Genomic DNA, 26,312 nt, shown 5'->3' on the forward strand with positions numbered 1-26,312 from the left:
GGGGCAGAGGGGGCACCGTTCCTAAGTCACTAAGTCTGTGCCTTAAAAAGCCCGGGATGGTGCGCTGCCTCAGATCTAATTCCTAGCATCCTTCAGAAAGCTGGAGTGCCAAAACAGCCCAAACAGACTCCTCACGCACCAATCAACCTATGTGCCAGCATGGAGGAATATCTCATGGGCACTGTCAGCAAACGCTGTGTCTCCACTGAGAGTTGGCTCACCTCAGGGCCTGGGGGTGACTCGTTGCTCCACAGGATGTTTGTGAAGTGCTACAGCACATGGTTGAAGGCATAGCCCCATGCTAAAATGAGGGATGCAGTCATGCAAGGTCACTCTCTGCTGCAGGAACAAAAAGTTGGGGATGGGCAACACCCTTCTGCAGTCCTGCCTTCCAAAGTGGCAGCCAGGCACTAGGCATGACCCCCCATTTACCTACAGATTTGCAAACTTCTAACAGACAATAAGGAGATGGACAACAACTTCATAGAGCGGTCCTATAGCCAAGTTGGGAATTGAAGTGCTAGAAAACACTTCTCTACTATTCTCTACTATTACATCCCCTATTACAACCCGCTCGCCCATTATATCCCCTAATCTACTACCTTCTGCATGCCCAAGAGATGTCCCACATAAGGAGTGGAGATCCATTAGGAGAAGCTCTTCAGTTTCACCTGGCTGCTGCTTCACACACCAGAGAACTTCTACTTGAAGTATTTGAGGCCTCCAACCTTCAAACCTGGGTAACAGGAGTCAGCAGGGCCCGGCAACCTTGCAGGATCAGACCTTAATATCCCATGTTCACACACTGCCTGCTCTGCAGCCTGCATGCAGGGGTGTTAAGGGCTCACCCCAACTTTCAGAGCAACCCTTTCATCACAGAACCAAAGGGCCACTCATGTAAAAGGATGCTTTTCTTATTATTTTGGATCTGGTGCCACATCCCTCTCCAAAAAACATCCTGACAGAGTATTTTAAACCTTAAGACCTTGCTCAACAAGGACAAAAGGTCTTCATGTTTGAGGACAGAGGTGAGCAGTCCACAAGACTCTGTGGATTAGAAAAGAGACAAAAATACATCATACAGTAACAACTCAGGGCCAGGGGACAAGAGAAAGCTCCTTTATCCATTTAAGCTTAAGCTGAAATTTGCAACTGCATGTATACATAAGTTGTAAGTTATTCTGCGAGAGCTAGATTCGGTGGTTTGACAAACACAAGTGGAATTAAAACAGTACTGAAAAACTTGAAAAAAAACCCAAGCCAACTGGATCACAATTAAAAAGGTCAAAAATTTATTTTTCCTTAGGGCGTAAGAGGCAATGTAAACAAAATACCAACAAACAAACAAACAAAAAAAATAAGTCACAAGTCAATTCTTACAGTCTGCAAGCATTTGAAGATAGAGTACCCTTTTCCCACCTCCCCCCAGAACACTGCAAGCCTGCTCAAATGTTAGCAAGCAACAATTCTGGACCCTGAAGGTCCAAGTGAGTTTTGCCATGTCCCAAGCCAGGACTAAATTTCTCATGTAAGAAGGACACTGCATCTGTTTTATCAAACACTTTAAAAGTCCAACAAAATATAAATATTACAGACAAAGATTAGATTTAGCACCACCTTTGGTCCAAGCAATCAATGAACTGGGAGATGACAAGTACAGTCTGTTTTGCAAGTCCTTTCTGCCTGAGTCTTTGAAAACATTAGAGGTTCACATTGCAAGAACTTGTAATAACTCTGAGAAACAGCCCTCAAACTCTGGCAGTCCCTCACAACCTCCCCAGGTCCTGTGCACAGGGAGAGCATCACCACTGTGCAGCAGTGCACAGCGCCAGTGAACATCACTCAAAGCGCTTGGCAGAGCTGAGCTCGGCTCTATGGGACACAGTAAACACTGTGCCAAGGGTCTGATCCTGCTTTGGTGCAGCAGAGCTCTGACTTTGGGCATGGCTGAAGAACAGGAAGCACAGTGACAATGTGCCTCCTGAATTTCCCTTTCCACTAGCATTTGCCACCCTCCAAACCCGGCAGACAGCAGCATCTGCATGTTGTCAGGGAGTGTGATGGCAGATGACTGGAAGGAGCTGAAGTTGCCTAAATGCAAGTTTGGAATATATCTGTAACATGTAAATCAGAAGCTCTTCTATCAAGCTTAGTTTACTCCTTTTTAAGCTCATCTTTTCCAATACACACATGCCCATCACAGATGCATGGGCTATGAATTTTTGCAGAGGGGTGTCACTACCCAGTTGCTGTGCCACAGTGCTAGTGTGGGCCAGGATACAGTTACAAGGATCTGTGACAATCCTAGAAGAAAAATTAAGTTCATAAATCACCTGGCAATATTCTACATTTATTGCAACTCCCTCTACATGTGTCCAGAACTCAAGTTTGTCTTTTATTTTCCTCCAAGAGTTTTTGAGCAGTCTTAATTAACCATTATTAAATGCTGTTCAATTCCAAGGTAACACCAGCTCTAATAAATGCCCTAAGAGAAATGCCATGAAATACTTCTAGGCACAGCAATCTGAAGTTTTTGCTCTGCATCTTCACATGCACAACTGCCCGAGACAATTTGTGTTTCTCATTCCCTGTTGAGAGACCCATGCAGAGTTTTCACCTTTACAGGCACAAACATGATTACAATCCCCCAAACAAACATTTGCTTTCACTTCAATGCTTTACAATGTGCTGCTCTAGGGAAACCCCCCAAACCTCAGTTGCTTTACACTGTTTTGCAGTTCTCCGAGCAAGCACTCGGGCATGGCACGTGGCCGTTCGGCAGTCACAGAGAAGAGGGAAGCCCTCCGGTATGCAGCCCCTGTCCCACACAGGGCAGCAAAACCCCAACCCAGTCACCCACGCCTGTGTCATGAGCAGACACAGGCTGATCTGGTCATATTCAACCCCCTGTTTACTGCACTTGGCCTACGACATAACTGCGAGGACAGCTCTGAAACCAGTTCTGGACTGGGCACTAAAGTCAAGTAAAGTCTGCAAGTCTGGATGAGGGGGAAGATAATGCTTTGTGCAACTGTTTCCCCCCCCCACTGTCATATACAGAGCAAATGAAAACATTGTGCTATGGTAATTCCATTAATTCCCACTGGGACATAGACACATTTCTACTGTCCCAGTCACAGAACCAGGCTCACAGTACCGTATGTATCAGCTAAATCATCACAGGTCCCCAGGTGATCTGTGCTAAAGCTTGAGGGACATTTCTACAGGGTCACTTGACAAAAAGGAGAGGTATGTTTTCTCCACTGATAATGCATCTTTTGTGTTAGCCCGTAGAGAAGTTACTCATCTTTGTTAACTAGTACTCTAATCTGTATCAAATCTACCATATTTACATGCAGACTCCAGGACTGGTCACAAAAAAGGTCTTCTGTTTTGTGCCAGCCCAGACAGATTGGGGCATCTGACCCCTCATTAACAATAACTCTTGCCATCAACGGCAAAAGGTACTGTTAAGTGCAAAAAATGTCACTTTTCTGGGTTTCGATTTTACTGGGATGACTGAGAAAGGCAAAATTTTCCATCATGCACATGATTTCCTTTTCCAGGAAAGCATCTCAGAGACCCAAGCACATCTGGACCCTTGAAGTAGCTGTTCACTGTACAAACAGTTTTATCCAACTGGTCACCATCTCAAGTTCATTAAACAAAACTGGGACAATGCATGAGGCTGCAGTTACTATTTCTGTCTCTAGCTCACATTTGCTATAGGCACATTAAGAAGTGATGCCGTGAATGTCAAAACACCTGTGAGCTCTGAAAGAATCAATACTTAGCCAAAAGCTCTAACATCTGCATGATGAACACTATTTATTCCACTACCTTCAGTGGAGCTAGATCGGCCACAAGAAAATATGGTCCAAAGCTGTTACCACAAAAGAGGGTTTCCACAGACTCATTTTCTTCCTCTCTTGGCTTAACTTGCAACCCAAAACAAACTGAATGGACTCCTGCCCATAAACTCTCTTAAAAAGAAAAAAAAAAAAAAAAGCTCTGTTATTCCTTCTCGTATACACTGCAACAGAAACCACACCAACTTCTACACCTTTTCCCAAGCAGAACAGACAGAATGGTTCCCATGTTAAAAAGAAAACAAACAAATAAAAGACAAAAAAAGTGTCACCAACCTGACCACACACACTAAGACCAGCCACACATTTCTCTATCTCTGGTCACCGACATACTCTCCCAAGCTCCCACCAGGTACGTTCCCACCACTAACCACTAGAAAATGGAGTGCTACACCAACACAGAAATGACAACAGCTTCTAATATTCAAGGTCACATTAAGAACATCAACCACCCAGGAAACCCACTGCAAAACCTCACTTAGACCAGGCCTAGATTGATTTTTTTTTTTTTTTCCCAAATACAAATTTGGGACAGCAGAACCTATAGGAGTTTCCAGTCCAGACACGTGCAATTGCTCTGCTAATGGAGAAGCACAACTGCTCAAACAGATTTCAACTTTCATTCAACAAGTTTAGGCTCCCAATAACTGCCTACCCACCATTTCCAGAGACAATCTGGGCTAATTAACAGCTCTGGAAACAGCTACAGATGTACATATTCAGCTGAGCTGCTTTCAACACCCACCTTGAGTTATCTGCATCTGACCTTTCGCCTAAGCAGCAAACTGCTGGCAAGACTTCTCCTGACATGAAATTTGATATTGAGTCTTAACTGAGGAGGCTCATCTGCTTGCTTTTCCAAAAACACTGCAAGCAGAGTAATGAGCACTGCTGTCTGCAATTAAATCTGCAATAAAGGAACAGCACTGATGTAATATGAAGTTAGCCAGACAGCAGAAATGCACCTACTCTGTACACTATTGACCCCACAATATTCAAGTTTGGACCCTCAATACAAAAAAGTCATTGTAATGCTACACACACTTTGCTTTTGCAATACTCCAGGTTGGAACTCATCATGACTAATGAGCAAGTCTTTTCAGCAAGCCTATTCAGCATGCTGCAGAAAAATTCCTCCTAGAGACTGGAAACAATTATAACCCTCCCCCTGCCCCAAAAATCCAAGACAGGAAATAGTTAAGTCAGCCATTCACTGAAATATTTCATTTTTTAAAAGGTTTTTTTAAAATTCCTTTTTTATTTGTTCCAGTTTACTAATTGTTACAGGCTAATTCCAGTGACTGCACTATTCTCTTCTGTCCTGCTTCTACGGGACGGAAACAAACTGAATCTGGATGCTTTGGGGGACCCAGAGTCTGAACAGGATTTGATGCTCCCCCCCCAGTCTAAACCCCAAGGGTTATGATGGGATTTTGTTTATTACTACTTCCCCAGTGACCCAGAAGCAGTTCAAGAACAAGCTCTCAAACCACAAAATAACTGTTTGCACAGAGAAAGCTGCCATGTTGCTCAAATTTCAGACATCAAAATACAGAGTCACTAACACAACTTTGAAGGGGAGTATCTGCAGAAGCCTGAAATATTTAATATTAAATATTGTATTTTAAAAATTCTCCTACAGTGCCAAGTGATTCTCCCTCTCCTCTGTTTTTCTCCTCCACCAAGCAGGGACCAAGAAAGACAGATACCATTGTAACCAAATAACCCTGAGCATCAGGGAAAGATCACTAAACCCACCATTTTCCCAGAAGTGCCACTAGCGCAGCGTTGTTTCACAGAGGGACAATGCGGGCAGACCTGGAACAGCCACTCCTGCCCGCTCCATCAGCTGAGCCTCAGTGTATGCAAACTCCCAGACACACAAATCGCCTCAATTACAACAAACACATAACCCATGTTTGTCTTCCTTTGGTGGATCATTACCTTCAGGATACAGACTGTCATAGTATATCATGGAGTGACAGAACCTCAACTTTTCTCAATAATGAAAAATCCTAACACAGAGCAGTGATGTATTAAAACCATCTATACAGAGAAAGCACCTGCAGTGTCAGACCCAATAATTTATGGCCTTATTAGAAACATCTTTTTCCTCGTATTTTATCCATCTCTCCCCTGCCAATATAGTTACCTCTCATTTCTTTCCAAATTATCAGCATAATTCCCATTATTTTGATTCAGTAACAAACAGGAGTCTCAACTCAGGACAGTAGTGGCTTATGCTGACAAGAACAGGTCTGTAAAACGCCAGTGTGAAGCTTTAAACCAAATTTATTTATTAAAAAAACAATCACAAAACAAAAAAAATTGCACTCTCCAACTAGAATCAACGCTACCTTGATGCAAGAACAAATGGAGAACATTATTGATGGGACCAGCCCAGTCCTGACATTATAAAATGGGAGACACTAATTTGTTCTGCCTACGCCAGTCAGGTCCGCACGCGGTGCGGTGCAGCTTTCGCTCCAGGAATCACTGTGAAGCCCTAGCCCTGATGTGAGGGCACCCCAGAAAAAAAGATCCTCTCATTCCACCCTTGGCAATGCATGCACACCCCACAAAACTGACACCCCAAATTAGAGTTATGGGTGACTTTTTACAGACATCTGTGCTTTGCTCCAAGTTGGGTCTAAGATGGAGGAGGAAAAGCAGTAATAGCATGTCAACCTAAAGTCAACTGACTGTGGGCGCTTCCGGATCTGGCCCTACATACAGTACTTTATTTGAAAATTACAAACACAACAGACAAGACTACTGAGCAGCACAGAGGGAGAGAAAGAAATACAAGCACTGGGCAGAGCTAGCAGAGGCCGTCAAACAGTTCAAGTGTGCAGACATACTCCCCATGCATTGCCGCATTGGTGGTCCCTGCTTCTACCAAGCAACTAAAAGCAAATGAAAATAAAATAACTTACACAAACATTTGCTCTCAGACCATCAAATTGGTACTGTTGGCAGCTATCAAACACTGCATTTACACACAGCACTTTGCTACATGGCTAAATAGTATCTGAAGTTGCCAGAGAAGGAGCTGCCGGTGATGGGAAGCCACCAGCAAATAGCAGCAAAGCTCCAGTTGGTTTTAAAAAGCTGAAAGACCTGCAGAGAAGTAGATCATGGCATGGCAGCACTGCAGCTCAGCAGTCCTGTGCACCCTTTAGAGGTGTAGGAACCGAGTGCATGGCGCTTGCTTCGGCCGAGAATGATCCATGCTGAGCGTCCGTGAGGCGCTTTGCTCCACTGCGGGTTTTCTGTCAGTGTAACTCTACTGATGCTCATGGACTTCTTGCCAGTTTAGACAAGAGTACGTGAAAGAATAAAGATGGCTCCTCAAAACCAGATTCATTTCTAATTAGAGGTTTTTCAAAATTATGTAATTGACACTATTTCAGTACAGCTGCAGAATTCAGTTTTCCTGTTTGAATGCAAAGGTCTCTGGTAATATTAAGGCTCTTTGACAAACTTAAGAACAGCAGGACAAAAATTAAGCAGAAAGATGAGGTACATCCCCTCTCCAGGGACATGAACTAGAGCCACAGGAGATGTACTTCCCAGAGCTCAGAGAATCAAGTGCTCTGGCTTTCACATTTCTCTTCCAACTTACAAAAACAGTCCAGTTTTTTAAAAGGTAGTAGTTCCTGCTGCTACCTGGAAAGTCACATTATTTTGGACAGATGGAAGTTCTCCTTCCATTCAAACAGAATTTAAGACAAAACCTCTTCTGAAGAGCAAAGTTTCTGCCCAACTTTATTTTGGACCTGAGAAATCAGCCTTTGCAAGCCAAGAAATAGGAAATCAATACCCACATCAGCTGTGAAATTCTGCAGGTGAGAACTATAAAACAGGGACTTTTTTTCTTAGGTTAACAATAAGGAAAGAAAAGAAATAAGGACCTGTAAAAATATTCCCATAGCTCTTGCCATAAATGCAAGTAACGATACAGTATCAAAACTTGGGACTGCACCAGCAGAATTATTTTCCCTTCTGAAGTTATCATTGATTCTGAAGCGTAACAGAGGACATAACCAGCAGAGACACACCAGAAGACAGTATCATGCATGGATGACATACAGAGTGTTTCAAGCATAGCTCAGAAGTCCTGTATTGATAATGCGCATTCTATACATAACCCTGGCAACATGCTGCATAATCCTTATACTTTCAGTAACAGGTCATGTTTTTTTTTTGTGAAAAGCAGCCATTCCCACCCCAAACCACCCCAGCTATCAGTCCCTACCTACCTAAGGGTCCTGTTTTCATTCAGCCACCCCCTCCCCTGCATTTCCCCTTCCCCTAAGAGTGCATGAATAGAGAATTGCAAACATTTCACACTGCACGTTCCACTCCAAGTCCTGGATGAGGGGCCTGTTTATTCTATGAATATTGCACGTATCCACTCATTGGATTTGTTTTTTCTCAAGAATGCAGAGTATTTGGGGAAAAAAATAGAAAAAAATAGTAGGATACAACACAGGGAAATACGAGTTATTAACAAGCTAGCTATGAAGACCTAAAATTAAATAGTACTAGTTCTATTCTGTTAATACTAGTAATATGAAAATAATGAATGCTTTATCAAATTCCCTTGTTTTTCATATAAGATAAAAGCAGTAACTTTCTTTTTAACTGAGGAAAGCAATGAATATATATTACAATAAAATACGATTCATTAAGATCTGAAAGTGATGAAAACAATTATATAATGCCTTCGTCAAACTTTATAGCATCATAACGGAAGGAGTCTTTGGGGTGTGTATCCACAAGAGCCAAATCTATTTTTTAGCTATACCCGTGCAGACATGAAATTCACTTTTTGAGAGTTTAAATGTGAGCCAATTTCAATCCTTGATTATTGTGTATTTGCTATTATTGTACACATCGATTGAAAAACATCCTGTTGACACATCAGTCAAGTATCCTGACGTGTGCCCCATCATATCTTTTATCTTGAAAAGTTTGTCTTGCAAAGGACCGGTACATATGACTACACCCACCCACTGCAAGGCATGAGAGCTAAATCAGTTAATAGGAATTGCCTCCCACAGGGAAGGGCTGCTAACAAAAACGTATTACTCTTGCTGTTATGAGAAAGTGTTTTGAAAGGGGAGACAAGGGAAACCAGCAATGAAACTTTTCAGGCATTATATAAACCTCAATAACGAACTCAGAAGTGCTCATTATTATTAAAGTTGCAGTATACAGCAAGACACAATTTTCACATTCTTAAATTTTGTTCTCTGGCATTGGAGTCTGGATTTTCTGCTGGTCCAAATTCAAGACTTTATGGAAAGCACGGACAGCGGGTGAGAGCAACGTGGTGACAGCAGCCGCCTCTCCCCCCGGAGGAGGGCCCCCTTCAGCTGCAAATGGCTTTGCCCAAGCCCTGCAGAACTCTTCCTCTTAATAATCTGGTTCAAGAATAAACCAGAAAGAGAAATTTAAACAGTACTATTGATTTCTGCATTGAGTGTTCACTGAGGTGTACATTACATTTAAATATTGCTCTTGATCCAGTGTCAGTTTCGACAAATTTAGTAAATAAAGCTTAAGGCAACATTAACATTTTAGAAAAGAGCTAAAACACTTCTAGTACTACACTGTCCTCTGAGGCACCCTGCCAGGTTTTCCTGCCCTGCAGCCAGCTTTTCTGACATAGCTTAAGGCCTTGCACTCTGTTTCACAGCTAACAGTGGAAAGAGCTTGCTACTTCAGGTATCAGTGGAGCTGACCAAAACGAGCTGCTCACCGATGGAAAAAATAATTATTTTCCTGATGTCTCTCAGTTGAAAGAATCAAAAAAGAGATCAGAGAGAGATGCTGTGACAACACTAAGATGGGAGGGGGGAAAAACTGCACTGGGGAGGATTTGCTTTAAAAAGTGCCCTTTTAAACACAAGCAGTCAAAACAGCCACCAAATAAAGGGAAGCCCAAAACAAAGCTTTGGTGGCCCACATTCATTTCTAGCCCCAAGGAGGTAATTTGCACCCTTTCCTTTTCGCTGGTGCAGTTGGGGGCAGAAGGAGGAGGGAGGCCACGAGCGTGGCTTTGCGGCCCATCTACAGGGTCTGGCCTCTCCTCAGGGGACCACGAAGCCTCTGAGATAGGACAAAGGAGCAATTGAGCCATGAGACACCGAGCTGCTGCTTCAGAAAACCCTGGCAGTACTGCAGGCACCCTCACTCTGGGTCATCTCCTGCACTGCTTGGAGCTCAGCAAGCTGCCTCCCTGCAAAAGCCAGAGCTGGAGAAACAAGCCAGCAAGGTGGGAAGGGAGCTGTGGGACAGACCGACATCTGTTACAGAGCTGGCCCACGTTTCACAGGTAGATCCTGAAGCCCTCACACTAACCTGAGCCTCACAGTGAGCCTGCATCCACTGGGGACCAGCCTCATGCAAGGCACATGGTAGCTGGGCACCACAACCATCTGCCAAAAACAGCTTTGCCACCCCAAACCCTGCAATGACTCCTGCAGTTCAGAGGTGCTCTGGGCCCGGTTTTGCTGGATGCAAGTGCCAATATTTATAGTAGTCCAGGCTCTCCTGTCTGCGTGCTGCTTTCCTCTCCCTGGGTAGGGGCTCACATCACACCACACCATACTCAGAGAATTCAGTGGCTCAATGCAGAAGATCTGGGAGCTGTGCTTTTACATCCCCCCAAAGAGATGACCTAGTGGGAATGTCTTTAAACAACACTTTAGAATATTTTAAATAATAAGTTAATTCTTAATAAATATGTGCTTCAAGAAAATGATAATTATATACTGCACCTTTAAATAATGCACTTAGTTCTCTGCATTGGCTTCCATTTTGGTTTCTTTTATTGTTAAAGTGCATTAATTCAAAATAATGAACCACTTCCGCATCATTATTGTTAAAATAAATCATAACATTAATATGAGTCACTAAGTCACTACTATTAGTACTGCAATCTAGCAGATAACTCTATGTATTGCTCTATTTAATACTGTCCAGCAGAAGAATATAATACTTCTATTATAATCTCACAACAGCTCCAGCAGTCTTTTATGGCTGCTACCATATTAGTACAACTAAAAATGGGGAGAAGTATGAGAGACAGGGCCACAATGCCTCAGAACACATCCAGTAAGATGTAGCTAACTGGACATATGCATACATATTATATGGTAAGACGTAAAGGTACAAAGAGGACCCTGCACACTGTGATATGAGCTGCTGTGCAGATACACCTCCTTCTCCTGCCACCACAATTTAAAGGGATCCCAACCAAACAGCCTCCCTCCCCACCTGGATGCAGATTGCTGCCCGAACCACAGCAGTTTGCAGCCAGTTGTGGCACCTGGATGTTGTTTCAGCTACCAAAAGGACATCAGTCAGGTTAGCCATAGGCAACTCTCTCAATATTACCATGGAAATTAATAAAAACCCCAAACCACAAAAAAAAGAAGACAAGAACAACGCATAAATTGTGTAAATTTTTTTTTGGCAGAGAAACATCCCCAGTAACACATGATATTGTTGTGCTATTTTACCCAGCCTCTTGATCCCAGCTGTTTTAAAGTCTTTATAACGTTTACCTTCCAAGCCAAATTGGTATGAAACTCTGGTGGAAAAAAGGGCATGTATCATTTTGTGTAAACCAGTAGTGAAATGGTCTGCCCCCTCCCCCTTAAAACAGATTTACAATGCTGCCTATTATTTAAAGGAATAGATATTGATCTTGAGTGATTAACAAGGCAATTTTTTTTTAAAAAAAGCATGACTTCCTCAAGTACAGTAGGGATTTAGCCAATGATGTTTACAGTACAAGAGTCGGCTACCTCATGAATAACTCCATATTCCTAGCCTTTTCCAATGGATGCCTCTTCCATTTCCCACCACGCTACCCCACCGTCTGCCATGTTTCAAAGCATGAGATAAGAAAGGCAAACAGAAATGGAACTAAAAGAGGCAGCTTCCTGGTTAGATGCATTGTAGACCTAATTGATTTGACACTAAATATCTGAGCCTGAGAAGCTCAGGCACACTTTCCAGTACAAATGTACTTTTTGGATTCAAGTGGGAACAGAAACACGTATTTGGCTCCTACTTCAGTTTTAAGTCTCTTCTGGTAAAACAAGACAAAAAAAAAGTAAACCCAGAATGCACAGAAAAGACAAAAACAAAACACAGAAAAACAATTCCCCAAAAATATACAAATTAAGGATGTGCAGACTGAGTTTGATGGCTTTTTTTCCCCCCCCCCTCATTGTAAACACTGATGTTGCAGAAGGTTACGGCTATTTCTAACTAATACCTTGGTGGGCCCTGCCAGCAGTCAGCACGCTTGGATTTGGACCAGATCACAACTAAGTAACACATTTGACAGCTTTGTCTTTAGTGTCTTAAGGGACTTTTGTACATTTTGATATTATGACAAGTTTTGAGAAACCCAACTCTGGGAAGAGAATCAACCAGGATCACCTGGTAGGAGTCAGGCACAGAACTAAATATGGAGCCTACAAAGTCATTGACGTGCTTAAGCATGGGGTTCGTAGGTTTGTGTTTACAAGCACCATTAGGCATCGCTGCCTGAGAACACCTGAAATCCCAACTGAAAGAACAAGACAGAACAAAAGGAAACAAAAAGCCCCCAACAAACACCACCTGATTGCCTTTCGGTGAGTTAGCAGTAACAACAAAACACAGCTGAAGTCAGAGACCAAATCTCTCCACGATGAAAAGGCTCCAACTCTGGACCAACCAACTGTTGAGAACATTAAAAAAAAAAGTGAACATCTCCAAAGGATTAGAGTCCCTCTGTGTTTCAGAAACTTCCATTTGCTTCTCACTGTAAGTTGTGGAAATGCATCCAACTCTTGGGTATTCCACGTACAGACAAGAACGAGGAGAAAGGGAGCCAAGATTGTAAAACAGAGTTTGGCACAAAACTCCCCAAATAGATGCATGTGTATTTCTCTCTCACAAAAGGCACACATTTGGTTTCCTATCAATAACGGGAAAGATGGGATGTCATACCCTGTTACACATACAAGATTATTAACAACTTCACAAAAAGGCATTTGACTATGCTGCATCTTCCTCATAGTTGCTTACAACACGTTAACCCCACAAACCTCTCCAGAACATGGCAGATTTGTCCTCAGCATAGACTCCTTTCTCCCTTTGTACAAACTGGAGCACAGGGAAACGTCTTTTTGTGTAGCAATTGTTTTTTCCACATGTACACAGCAGGAACAGTATAAATTAGGGAGGTTAAAGATATTGCAATTAGTTCTTTTTCTCCAAGTAATTTGAGGGCACCCAGCCTTTGAATGGCTTCACACCATTCATGATCTGGCAGTACCACCAGCCATTTGGGTTCCTTTCAAGGACCTCCATGCAGACACCTTCCTGAAACCCTGCAGTCTCCTCATCCCCTTCATAGTCTGCAATGGAAACATAGATGTCCTTGAGATTGTTGTGGATGAACTGGGATTTCTCAATGGGTTTTGGCCTGACTGTGGACACAGGAATCCCATTCCTCTGGGTAGGGAGGTTGGAGGTGGTCTCCGAGCCCTCTGTACCGGACCGCTCAGGCTGCTTTCCCTTTGCATCACCAGGCTGTGACCATGCGTTGCTGAAGGAGGAATTCCGACGGACGGTTCTAAGATGATCTGTAGTTGTTAAAGACTCATTTCTGCGCAAGGAGCATGACAGGTTGTTATCCTTTGGTGGTGGAGACACAAACACTGACTGTGGCCGGACAGCAAGCTGCCTTACACCATTCCTCATTTTGACTGGCCCTGATGGTTTTGAAAAACCACCAGGAGGTTTGCTTGGGATGGGTGGTGTTGCACGTTTGCTCTGGTTGATGGTGTTCAAAGCCTGAACCCTCTTCTCTATCTTCTCTAAACTGTTTGACTTGTTTTCATTTTTCCTGTTCCTGGCAAATGAGGCATCAGTCTCTGCTGATGTGGTTTCTCGCTGGTTATCAGGGAGAGCCAAATAATGGGAAGGAGCCCAGCCTTCCATGTCTCCATATTTCAGGTACCACCATCCACTGGCTTGCTTTTCCAGCACTTCTACTTCTACTCCTGCTGGGAAGCAAATTTCAGAATCCTGTACCTTTTGATATGAGTCAGTGGTCACATAGAAACATTTGGACTCATTTTCTTGCTCAGTCTTGACTGGATGGCTAGAGCAGAAAATGCCACGGGAAGGAGCTGTAATGAGATCAGCCGAGCTCCTCCTAACAGGATCGTCTTGGTTCTCAGCAGCTGTGTGTGGGGGGCTCTCAGATTCTTCACTTCTTGAACCTTTAAGTCCACCTCTGAGTTGCCCAGTTGGCCTCAGCTGACGCCTTAAAGTGCTGATATCCATCTTTTCCTGGCTCTGAGAGTCTGCCTTGTTCAGGAAGGGTTTGGGCCTAACGATTGGCTTTGCTCTAATGGAAGGACTCTGCCCAGGCTCTTTCTTCAGGCCTGTTCTTGGCATGCTACGCAAGCCAACATCTGAAGCTGACCTTGGTTTTGTCTCCTCGCTCCTGGAATAGTGACATTTTCCAAGATCGGGCTGGATGTTTTTGTCTGTTTTGAGCTTCACAAGTGATGATTTAGGAGAGCTGGAACAAGGAGAATTCCTTCGGATCAAGGAGAGAGAGGAGCTTTTCTGAGAATCTGAGTCTCCACTAGATTCCTTATTGGACAAAGCATCTTCCACATAACGCCTGAATCCCTCATTCTCATAGATGGTCTCTTCTTCGTGAGCAACATCTTCTGAAGACTCTCCTACTTTGAACTTTGCTTTCTGAAGTGATGACACAGGAGAGGGCTTGAGGGGCTGAAACAGTCGTTTTTCAGGAATGCCCTCTTCACGATGACTTTCACTCACTTCACACTCTGAGTCAAAGCCAAAGGCAGGCACATCATACTCAGGTTCTTCATATTTCAGCTTGTGGGGAGAGTCCTGGGTATCTCCTGAAGAAACTGTTCCAGCAGTTGTTCCTTCTTCAGAGTCTTTTGGTTTACTGGGAGGTGCTGGGGGAGGAACTTTTGGGCGGGTTAAAGTACTGGTTCTTCTGTTTAAATTAGGCTTCTTCCTTTTGTCAATGTAGGATGCTGGAGCCCATCCTTCCTTCTCTCCAATCTGCACGTACCACCAGCCGCCAGAGTTCTTTTCTATAACCTAGGAGACGACAAGGAACATGTTACTTAGACAAAAATCTCAACCAACTGCTTTCCACTCCTCCCCTTTCAATCCAGTCCCCTGCAATAACCAAATACTATAATTTTTCCAGCTGAACTGCTAAGGCTCACCTCTGCTTTTTGTCCTCCACGAAAGCTTATGCCATCAGAGATACATGACTGGAACTCTGCAATGGTGTAGTATTCCACTTCTACAGAGGGTGGCTCTGGTGGTTTGGGCAACTGAAAACCCTATGACAAATAGGAAGTTTTGTTCAATTAAACCAAAGAAACAGTGGGCTGAACAGCAGTCTGAGAAAACATTTGCCTTTATTCACTAAAACTCTTCCTTCTTCCTGTGCTACTTCCTAATGATAACTTCCCAGTTCTCCAGAGTGGAAGCTGATGTACTGAGATGGGCCACAAGAGAGAAGCCTTTCAAAATACACACTGTTCATGCCGCCTTCACCAGCTATTAAAACTGTGATAATCTTTACCTGAACAGTAAAACATTTTACTGATGGGCCATAAAGTGTGAGCTGCCATTCCAGTCACAGTAACAACAGCCCATTTACTCTAAGATTTTGTCCCGAAAGACTCAGTTCTGGATGGCTTGCCACAACTGCAGAAAACTGCATTGCAACAGGCTTGTAATAGATTCTGCCTATCATCAAATATGCTAATTTAAAATTTAATCCTAATGAATTATTATTAATCTGCTGCTAGATTTTTAAACAATCTGAAACAGTCAGTGATATAAGATAATGGGCTAATCTGTTGTAGCAAGAAACAAGGATAATATAGACCCCTATGAAGAGCTTTGCTCAGCTCAAGCGATAGGAGTAAGAAAGGACTTTACTATAGGATCAAAAGATTCCAGTTCCTCCCTGTAACAGAGACCCAGAACCTCTCTCAGTCCCAACAACCTACATTTAAATTGCATAGAGGTTCCATGAGAGGCAGGGTACTGCTTTTTACAGCCATTCTGGCAGCATACCAGACTCCCCTAAAAGCTAAGTGCCTTTACATTAAGCTGTCACATTTTAGAGTTTGTTACATTTATTTTTAAGGTGATAAATGGGATGAGAGTCCTTTCAAGAATATCAATATCAAAAGCTTTTCAGATTGTTCATCAACAGAATGACTATATGATGCTGGAACTTCACAGCTTCTGCACTTCACTGCTTATGGTTCTAACACAAGAACTGCAGTATGTCAGGATCTCTGGAACAGAGGTCAGACCCGACAGACAGACACAGGACAGCCAAAGACACAAAACGATCCTAAGCCATTAATGGGAGAAAGGCAAATTGCATACTGTGCTTTATCCACATGCTCCTCCATTTCTAAGATATCCTTGTAACTAACAATCCATGTTTCATCACACACAGCATGTGGCATTTCACAGAGAATGCATCACTGCACCTTAGGAACCGTGTCTAACAATGTTATAATTGGATATTTCTGCACTATAAATGCTGAAATACAGCAGAAGTGCAGCATAATAAAATGCCTTCAGATAATAGGATGGTTTGGATTAAATGAAGATAATTGGAAACAGCAGACATGTTCAGGGTTTCACATATATTATCATTGTTATTTTTAGCATGGGATTAAGTGTAGTAGTCTTGCCAAAACAAAGTCTAATTGAAAATAATGCAAAGAGAAATAGGAAGAAAATGCTAACATGCTATTCATCTAGTTTAAGAGGCATCTCAGATGACACAGAAAAATTACAAGTCACATACTGCTCATAAAGGGTACGGCAAAGATTAAATATTATGTATTGCCTAGTCATAAACAAGTTACTAGCATGACTTTTGTGTAAATAGACTACCGAGTAGTTCCTATCTGAAGATGACAGTCCTAATCTCAAATTGGTTCATACTTCCAAAATTCTAGCTTTGAGGATAAACAATCATAGGCGGTCTCATTCCTGTAGCATACATTCTTCCATAGGTCACTTTAAACATACACAAGAGTGAAGCTTAGCTACCTCAGAGAAGGTAGCAATGGAAGAAGGGAAGACGTTCCCAGTTGTTAAAGACAAGAGAAGGTCAAAAGATCCAGTCTGGGCTAAGGACACCCAGAGATCTTTAAACCTTCTGGGTCAACCAAACAGGTTTTCATGCTAATGCACATAACACAGTAGCTTTAGGATGCTCTCCCTTCAATTTGATACCTGCTTAGTTGGGGCAACATTTTTAAAAACAGAAAACCCCCAATTAACATTAGGATGTCCAAAGGTTTGCTCAATACTTAAACAATAAAATGAACAGGCACACAAATAAAAGGATCTCTCAGATAACCCCCACACCTTGTACAGCTGTAGAAAGTCTCATAAAGCACCCACACACCTAACCCACTGCTAACATATACCATAAACCAATACAAACCAGACTGGATTCTCTTCGTGGGGGCGGCCTTGTTCTTAGATTTGGAGAACCTGAGAGGGAGAGGGAAATGGAAGAGTTTATTTAACTTTAAGTACTGCTAAGCATATTTTTCAGCAGCTCTCTGCTGTTACACAGTTTGAGAATATTAGAGGTCAGTATTTGCAATATTTAAGGCATCTCTATGAAACAACATAGGAAACTATGAGGGTATATTAGAAATACCAAGGTAGCTTAGCTATTCATCTCAGCTAAGCCAGCAAATTTAAGAGGAAATCACTGCCAGAAAGTAGTGGATTGTATTTTCTGCTGGAACTGACCAGCTCCATTGGAGATTGGCCAGCAAAGAATTGGCCTAATACTTAGTTTTCCCCCCAGCAGTAAAAATAATCCACTAAATTAATAACACTCACACTGTCCTCTATCATAGTATCTTGCCATTCCTTGCACAGACTAGCGTTAGCATCTGCATTTTGCAGACAAAGTAGTAAAAACATTATAGTAACTTGCCCCCAGGAAAACAGCAGACCAAATGCAAGAGAAGACATAGGTGGTCTCTGACTTTAACACACCATCACATCACATTTTAGAGTGTTCAAAAGGAAAAAATCTTGTCTGGGAAAAAGAAAAAAAAGTAAACAAATACTGGCTACAATAAAGAAGAACCAGCCAGACCTTGTATAAATTTTAATTTATACAAAGTTAAAAAAGTTAAATTTTATCGCTACTAATGAAGGCCCATATCCTGGAGTCCCTGCAGATCTACAGACAATGCAAAGACCTGCTTGTGTGGACTCAGCTATAAGGTCAGGACACATGGGACCTTAGCTGACAGACAATGCCAGGCCCAAAAGGCAGAAAACAAGAATTCATTGCAAGCCAGTGGAAACGCAGACTACTTTACCGCCTTACTTATTTGAGCTCTTTGCGGTGCTATCCTTGCTATGGCTGGGGATCCCTGGGCCAGTTTGGAAGCCTGCTTGTCTGGGGTCATCATGGCATTGCCATTAGAGTCATTGCACAGGATGGGCAAACTGATTTCCTTCTTGGTGATATGGGTTTCTGGAGTCTCATTTTCTGCTTGAGTTTCCTTGTCAGTGGATGATTTCTTGTTCAGCAGGTTACTGATCTCCATGATGTTTCCTATGATTTCCACTGGCCCAGTTAAGTTCTTTTTCCTAGATGGAAGATCATCTTTAGCCTTCTTCAGGTATGAAGCTGGGGCCCAGCCCTCTTTGCCTAGGTACCTGCAGATGCAAAAGGAAACATCATCACATCAAACACAGCCTTCTCACACATTTCAGGTACAGTAGCTAAGGCAAAAAGTGATGGATGATAACATAAACCAAAATTTGTGGTTCTCGGATAAGCTTTTGTGGTCTCTGTTCATTTATTACGTATTGATTAGACATCTCAAAGTCAGCTGAGCTAGCAGCAAACTGTGGACTTCTGTTAAAAGCCACTAATCATGCTAATGAAGGAGTCTCTCTGGATAAGAAACGCAGTTACTCACAAGGCAAAGGACTTCACCAGTTTGTTTTATGTCACACTTAGACAGTACCAGGCAAACTCAGTATTTTCCCCTACTGCAAAAAAGCAAACCAGCGAGTAAAACATTTTAATAGTTTTAATACTTCCTAGTGGTAACTCAAAATGGAAAAGGGCTAGAATAAGAGCCCAGTACAGTACAGAGTCCCTACATCTGCAGTTTCTAAGGCCCTTGTGCAAGCCTTCCCCCTTGCAATTATAATGAACACTGCCCCTCCTCCCCATAACTCCCAGTCCTGTATGATCAGCTTCCCTCATGAAGAATAGGGAACTCAAACTACTGCAGCTTCCTCTAGCACTGCAAAGTCAAGGAACAATTTGACCAAGTAAAAATGGCTTTGATGTAGACTCATTTTCCTGAACAAGCTAGTGGCTATTTGAAGAAATAAAATGGGAAATCTGAACAGACACCTGAATCCAGTACGTGTTCCCAGAGCACCAGCCTGATCTGCTCATGCTACACTTCAAACTGAAGTCATTCTTCCACAACTGGGCTTTTGGGAAGATGGTTTTTCTAACTCCTGCCATTCCTAACACTTCAGTAGGGATTTCAGATTACAATCAGACTCCAGGGAGGACCACGCAGATGAACTCTGCTTTCCCTAATGAAACCCTAACTTGCTGCGGAGTGAGTCACTGAAACTCTTCTCTCTTTAATCTCTCAAGATACCCAAAGCAGGCGCTTAAACTGTAAGCGGGAAAGCAGGCACCATTAAAATCCTGGTGCTCAGGAAATCTGCAGGAAATACAAAGGTTAAAACAGTAGGACTCTAAGGTTCTTTAATGAAAATGGAGACTTATTAGACAGGAGAGGAAGAAGATGGGGGTGGGGAAGGTGGAGGAGTATCAGCAAATCATTCCCTGGCAGATGAGCAACTTTGTTATGTCAACGCTTGGATTCAGAGGTTTGCAAGTGAGATTTCTACCCTGGGCTCATTTACCACATCCAGACACTCAAGAGTGGCACTGGGACTTGATGGGGAGAACAGGAAAATGCAGTGTAGGTTTGCTTCCCTGGACTTCTGCATTACTCTTCCTGTACAAAAGTAAATACAATTGCTGTACTTCTAGCAATGACCACAAGGACCTTTCTGTCCAAAATCTTGCCTTTTCCTCCCTTCCCATCTAGATCAGCCAGGACAATAGGGATGCTGCTTCTCCCTACATACCTGCCTTCTGTCACATGTGAAGGCAAAGATATGGGATCTCCCCTGCTCAGAGAGTTTAGCAACAAGTTTTTTCAAAGATTCTGGTGTCAAAGGAAAGCATCCAAACATCTCTGAGCTTTGTTTGCTGCATGGAGACTAACAAGTAGTAGAAAAATGGTAATGACTTGATTTGACTTCCAACAAATACACAGCATCCAGCCATTGATACCATGTCAAGATACAATTTGGATCTATTCAATCCTGTCCCCTTTGAGGCTTTTCTGATAAGCCTCAAGCCAACGCAAAAAAAGAAAACAAAAAAAAGGCCTCAATATGTGTCATTTTCTAGCCCCAAAGACTTTTGGCTTTACCCCCTTTTGCAGCAGATGGGCCTTTTGCAGAGCTATTGACCAATGCTTTCTGCTGCCTTTGCATCAGGGAAATTTTTTTAAAGGACATTTGTAACTTTACATGATCTGGAGATGTAAAGGTTTTCATCTGCAAGAAAGCCACACTGGCCAATGCACTGAGCATTCCAGTTCCAAAGGTTACTTTCAACAGAGCTTGATTGTGCAAAATCAGCAAGAAAAAACAGTTTACATCCATCTTAGTTTGTGGGAAACTTAACATGTTTAAGATTAGAAAGGCAGCTACAGACAGGTTCTGTACTGGCTCGTTAGTTCTCCTGCCAATGATACGTATTTGGATCAGCCCATATAACCCCACTGCTTCAGACACCTCCGATCTTAACATAGTTTCTCCCAATGAGTAGTAGCACCAATAGGTGGACAGTTAATAACTGTGGGCAACATACCCTCAGTAGAAAGGCTGTTGCTAGTTATTTCTTCCTGTGAGTTAGTAAATTCAACCTAAAGTTAATGCTGAGCAGTAGTTGCCAGCAACTGCCAGTTTATTTGTGCAAAGTCACAAATAAAAGCTACTTATGTAAATCAAATTGGCTTACATTTTTCACCTTAGGCCTTGAATTTGGTTATCTCAGAGCCCTCCACAAACATCACCTTGGAAGACTACTTGATCTCCCCATTTTATAGGTGAAAAATCTAAGGCAACTGCTATCAGCTTCAGAGAAGTCCTGAGCTGGTAACAATCTTCAGTTCCGTCTAAGAGTTGAATCACAAGTATCCTTCCTTCATTTATATTCACAACCTACTGGAGATATTTCAAACCTCATCCTAGATTCCTCCTCATTTCAGTGCCACTAACACCTCCCAGCTGCACATCATTCACATGGGCTTAGGCTCAGAACAAACTACAAAATGAAGATGCAGGCAAATAACAAAAACTTTATTTAGCATATTGCTACTTACTTGGCCTGCAATCCACTGGGGCACCATGAGATTACCTCCAGGTGATAGTAACTTATACAAAGCAAGATCTAGATAATGGATGCTAATGTCAGCTACAATCATACCAGGAAGCACAGAGATACACTGAACTCAGCAGAACAGTAAGAAGGATCCCAGGTCAGAGCCTTTCTTTCACTTCTTCAGAGTCCCAAGGACTTTTTTAAAAAGTGTGTTTTGCCCTGTGTGCATTATAAGGAAGACACCAACACTGCCTCTAGACTTTACAGCATTGAATGGGGAGGGTCACAGAAATAGGTGCAGTGATTTGGTTCCTCAGTGATTCCAAAACCCTCCCTGTTTATATTACATGAAGGAAAAAATGGATTCAATCCATAGGAATGTTAAAAAAAGTCAGAAGTGCCTCTGTGAGTCTGAGTCCGAGAGTCACATCTGCTTTCCAGCTCCAGAGCACTGGAATTACTCCAGAGGGAAGCAAACTAGGGAAAAAGAAAAAAAAAAAAAAAAAGAGAAAAAGAAAAGAGAAAAAAAAAGAAAAAGAGGGACAGGAAATGAGGATCAGCACATGGCCAGGAATTTGGGGAAATTACATATTTAAGGTGGAACAAGTTAATGTCTTTAAGGTGGATTCCATTTGCAAGCTGCTGGATTTGTTTTTATTTCTACACATTGATGTGTGTGTTCAGTCTCTGCTACCCAGCCCAGCAGACAAAGCAGCAGGATTCAAGTGCAGCCTCTTCCTGCTCCCCCTCCCCTCACTCTCACTGCAGGAGTAGATGCTCTTTTTAAGGCACTCAATAACTCAGACATATTGCTGCAGAAGAGGAATCATTTTCTGAGTGGTACCTAACAGCATTCAGAGCAGTTTAATAAACAGCACAAGAAGTTGGAGACCAGCTACCTAGGCTGCAAAGTACCAGCTTGCAGTGATGGATCACTGCATCAACATTTCCAAAAGTGTTGCCCATGGGTAAAAAAGAACCTGTTTCTAATAGCAGGTTGATCCTTCAAGACTGCAGCATAGTGCTCCACAGCAGCAGAGAGGCTGATGGCTGACACCCAACACACTTGTCACACACATATAGGGAGCACCTAACCCACCTTTCAACAAGAGGGGTTGCTCAACTCAAAATGCCTCTTACAAAGAAGCCAAGGGCACACTCCATTCCCCAGCTACCACAGCATCCACTGTCCTTCCAGCAGATCATCATGAAGAAGCCACTTAAACCACTGCAGCAAGTGTCACTGCCCACCAGAACGCACTTCCGCTATATAGAAAAATGTGTGTTTTGGGCTGGCCTAAAGGAGCGTGCAAGGAAAAAAAAAGAAATTCTGCTTATTGTAGAACTGATAGTATGGCAAAGAGGAACCTACAGTAGTAATAAGGCTGCATTTCAGGAGAATATCAAAATAAAGTAAAAATGTCTTGCAATGTTTCTCCCCTCAGAAAACCTATGTGCTCTTGATTCCTCTATCTGCAACTTCGAATTCCACTTCTGTGAATGATTAAAGGAGAAAAAATGTGACCTGACCAAACCCAGGCATTTCTGAGTTCCTCCTATCTAGAGTGCCTTCCTGGCTCCACTGCTATCTTTATTAGCCTATTCCCTCTATGGGAGCATTAGATATAAGAAAGAAAAAAAATAATCAGTTTTCTAAGCAAGGGACATCAAGAGAAACAACAACATTGCTTCAGTCAGCATTTTCATAGTCCTCATTCACAGCTGATAAATCAAGCAGAATTCAAACAAAAGCAAGTTATGGCTTGGGGAGGGAAAGGGGAAAAAATAACCACTATAATTACAGGCTGAATGAAAAAAGATGACTAAATGAGATGTTTTGCACTGCCTGAGAGATAAACCTCTGTTTTTAAGCCACCTGTTGTATCATGTCTTGTTCAAAGAGAAATGGGATGTTACAGCATTGCCGGATTCACACATAGATACAAAACAAGGGGCAGAATCATAAAAGACCAGTAAAACCTAAGTGCTATGTGAACCTAGATGGAGAAAGCTCTCATTAAGTACTCATCCTGACACCTTGTATCACTGACACATATCTAACCTACATTCTCCCCATAAGCATTTAAAAATGGGATTCTTAAGTTACAAGTCTTCTCTATCACTGCTGTTTCAAATATATAAGGAAGTCTGATACACAATGATAACTTCGCTTGCCCTTGGAAACCAGTCCCTCTACATTAGGAATATCTAATGTGGACAGGCAGAAATCAGGCAAATTAGTTGAAACCATCAGTAAGTCTGGAAAAGGGCTATAGCCAAACTCATCTCTTATATCCCTCAAAATAGCACTACCTGACCCAAATAGCTCAAGAGATCACAATCAGCCTTTCAGCATTGCTATAAATAGATTTAAACATGTTGCAGAATAACTCTTATACTGAAAACACAGTAAAATTACATACAACAGAAAGCCTTGTTAGGTCTCACAGACCTAACTCAGATATGGGCTTTTAACTTGAAGGAAGAAAAAAAAAATGAAAATCTACAAGTTCAGGAATTTCCCCACTGGAACGGTCCACAGCTTTTGCAGACACTGTAGTGTTACTTTAATCACCATTGTATCATCTTAGTCTTTTCTTTACATTTCTTCAAGAGGCATTATGAACAATTTGGTCTTCCTTGCCCAGCTACAGAATTATTTAAATGCTAAGATTAAGTGAATGATCAGAAAAGCTCATTGTCACAGGTTCTGCAGCAATCTGGCTGCATGGCTTCTTTACCTTATGTACCACCATCCTTCCAGGTTCTTTTGGATGACCTCCACGGTGACCCCTTTTTCGAACCCAATCTCATCCTTCCCCTGGCTGGCGTACGGCTGGATAGTGACATATTTCTCTTCTAGTGAGGGGAGAAAAGGCAACATCAGTTAGGGTCAGAATTAGTCCAGCTGTTTTTCTGTTCTGCTTGCTTTTAAACTGTTATGCAGTGATTACGTGGAGCCATTACAAAAGGTGGAGCCCTGCTCAGGGGCCCACTGATTATTTATGCTGACGACATGATAATCAGCCCCTTGCCACTATCCTGCTGCTGATAATCACAAAGTGTTTTCATGCCAATAATGACACAAAGTCCCCAGAGAGCTTCCCCCCCTTCTTCCAGCCCCCCCTCCAAGTTCCTCGAGCGGGTAAGGGAGAGGATTTGAAGCTGGACTTAACTCCCATACTGTAACTTGACAGAATCAACCCAGCTGCCAAATCAGCCAAGCGTCACTGCAGGAGCTCCAGCCAGTTGGCTCTTTTGAACATGCACATGGCTGCACAAAGCATTGTGTTACTGAAACTGGAGCCCTGCATCCTGAGAGGGACTGATCCTCCCCAACTCAGAGGGGCTGGCCCATCATGCTGCTCTCCTTGCACTTCTTGAACAGCATAGGTCTACAAAAATGAGCTGGAAACAGTATTTAAAAAGTGACAAAAGAATATAAGGGGGTTGCATTTGACAGGAGACCATACAGCATCTTGCATTTGTGGGTTGTGAAGTGTTTTGCAAACATACTTTTGCTAGACCTCAATCCAGAGAAATGCATGTGTAGCAGTGGTAAAGAGGGCCAGAACTAAGATACATAGTTCAAAAGCACAGGCTAGACCTCAAGTATGGTGGTTGAGCCAAAAACTTAGCATCCCTATTCATCTCCAGCATCCCTTCCCTTCCCAGGCCAGCAGAGGTGAGCAGACTTGCTGAGAGCAAGCCAATGGGCAGAGCAGAAGAGACACTTTCTCAGCATCTTCCTCCACCCACCAGGAGTCATTTACTGCTGCATTTCCATCATGCTCAAAGTCAACCTCTTCCTCCGTTAGCTTAAAAAATTACAACTGGTATTGAAAACGTGAACTACCAGCCTTGCTCTGCAGCGACAGACATGGAAAGTGTTACTGAACCCCTTTCCTGAACCCAAGCTACAGCACATGTAACAGCATGAGTTTCTGTAGCTAGATCAAAGGCGGGGAAGGCAAGCAATAAAGCACACCCCAACTGGCCTTCCTAGCACTTTCTACTGGCAGTCACAACAAGGCACAGCCAGGAACAAATAGAGGGTTGTCAGTGCACAGGAACGGGCAGGAAATTAAGTGAATCCAGAGCTCCTGATCACTGCAGAACAAAGGAGCTATGAAAAGGTTGCAGCAGCTTGAGGCAAACACTCATTTGGAGAGAGAGTGAAGCAGACCCAACCATCTGTTTGGTTTTGTGGCTCAACTGCATTTTGTTGCTGGGCAAAGCATGGAAACTTGAAAGAAAAAAAAAAATCCTTACTGAGACAAAGTAAGAAATAATACCTCAGAAAGGGGAAAAAAATGTTGGCAGAGCATCTGATGGCAGAAAATCCAGCAAAGCTACATCTCTGAAGTCAACTGCCCTTGACAGGTCACATTTGGATCCTTCTAATTCTGGTGAGGTAAAACCTGTCAAAACCTTTGCCTCCAAGAGGAAAATACTCTCTCCTGCTCTCCCCTAGGAGGGCTGCTTTAACTGTCTTATCACTGGTAAGGAATTCCAGCTAGTTTGTAATTCGCACCATTAGGACAGGACATCTTCCCCACAGAAATACAAGATGACAAATGAAACCTGGCTTCGAAGTCACGGGACAGTTTTCCTAGCTGGGTTTCTGCTCTGTGCAGTAAGGGTGGACTCATTTTTCCTCTATTTCAAGTGACTGCTGCTGAAGGAGTTATGCACCCAGTCTCCACTTCATGCAAAGCCCCAAACACTAAACTGAACTGAAGAGGATCCCTAGGCAGCTAGATCTCGTTCCTGAGAGGAGAGGGCCAAGGGAAGGTTCAGGTGTGAAGGGCTGCACTGTCCAAATACACATTGCTTCGGACACTTCCAGGGATGTTTCTAGG

The 26,312-nt window shown here is 42.7% G+C and overlaps 1 protein-coding gene across 5 annotated transcripts in view; it reads right to left on the reverse strand.

The window, feature by feature from the left end:
- Positions 1-11,331: 11,331 nt before the first annotated feature.
- Positions 11,332-26,312, reverse strand: part of SH3PXD2A (SH3 and PX domains 2A) — a 258,575-nt gene continuing 243,594 nt past the window's right edge. For all 5 annotated transcript variants that reach the window (XM_074831206.1, XM_074831207.1, XM_074831205.1 and 2 more), the window contains 5 exons: positions 24,192-24,309; positions 18,340-18,674; positions 17,431-17,480; positions 15,167-15,286; positions 11,332-15,035 (listed from right to left, as the gene is read on the reverse strand). In XM_074831206.1, the coding sequence (XP_074687307.1) occupies positions 13,140-15,035; positions 15,167-15,286; positions 17,431-17,480; positions 18,340-18,674; positions 24,192-24,309 (2,519 nt within the window). In that variant the 3' untranslated portion in view covers positions 11,332-13,139. The remainder of the gene's footprint in view (positions 15,036-15,166; positions 15,287-17,430; positions 17,481-18,339; positions 18,675-24,191; positions 24,310-26,312) is intronic.

The sequence above is a fragment of the Strix aluco genome, chromosome 7, assembly GCF_031877795.1.
Source record: "Strix aluco isolate bStrAlu1 chromosome 7, bStrAlu1.hap1, whole genome shotgun sequence".
In the NCBI taxonomy this organism is placed as follows: domain Eukaryota; kingdom Metazoa; phylum Chordata; class Aves; order Strigiformes; family Strigidae; genus Strix; species Strix aluco.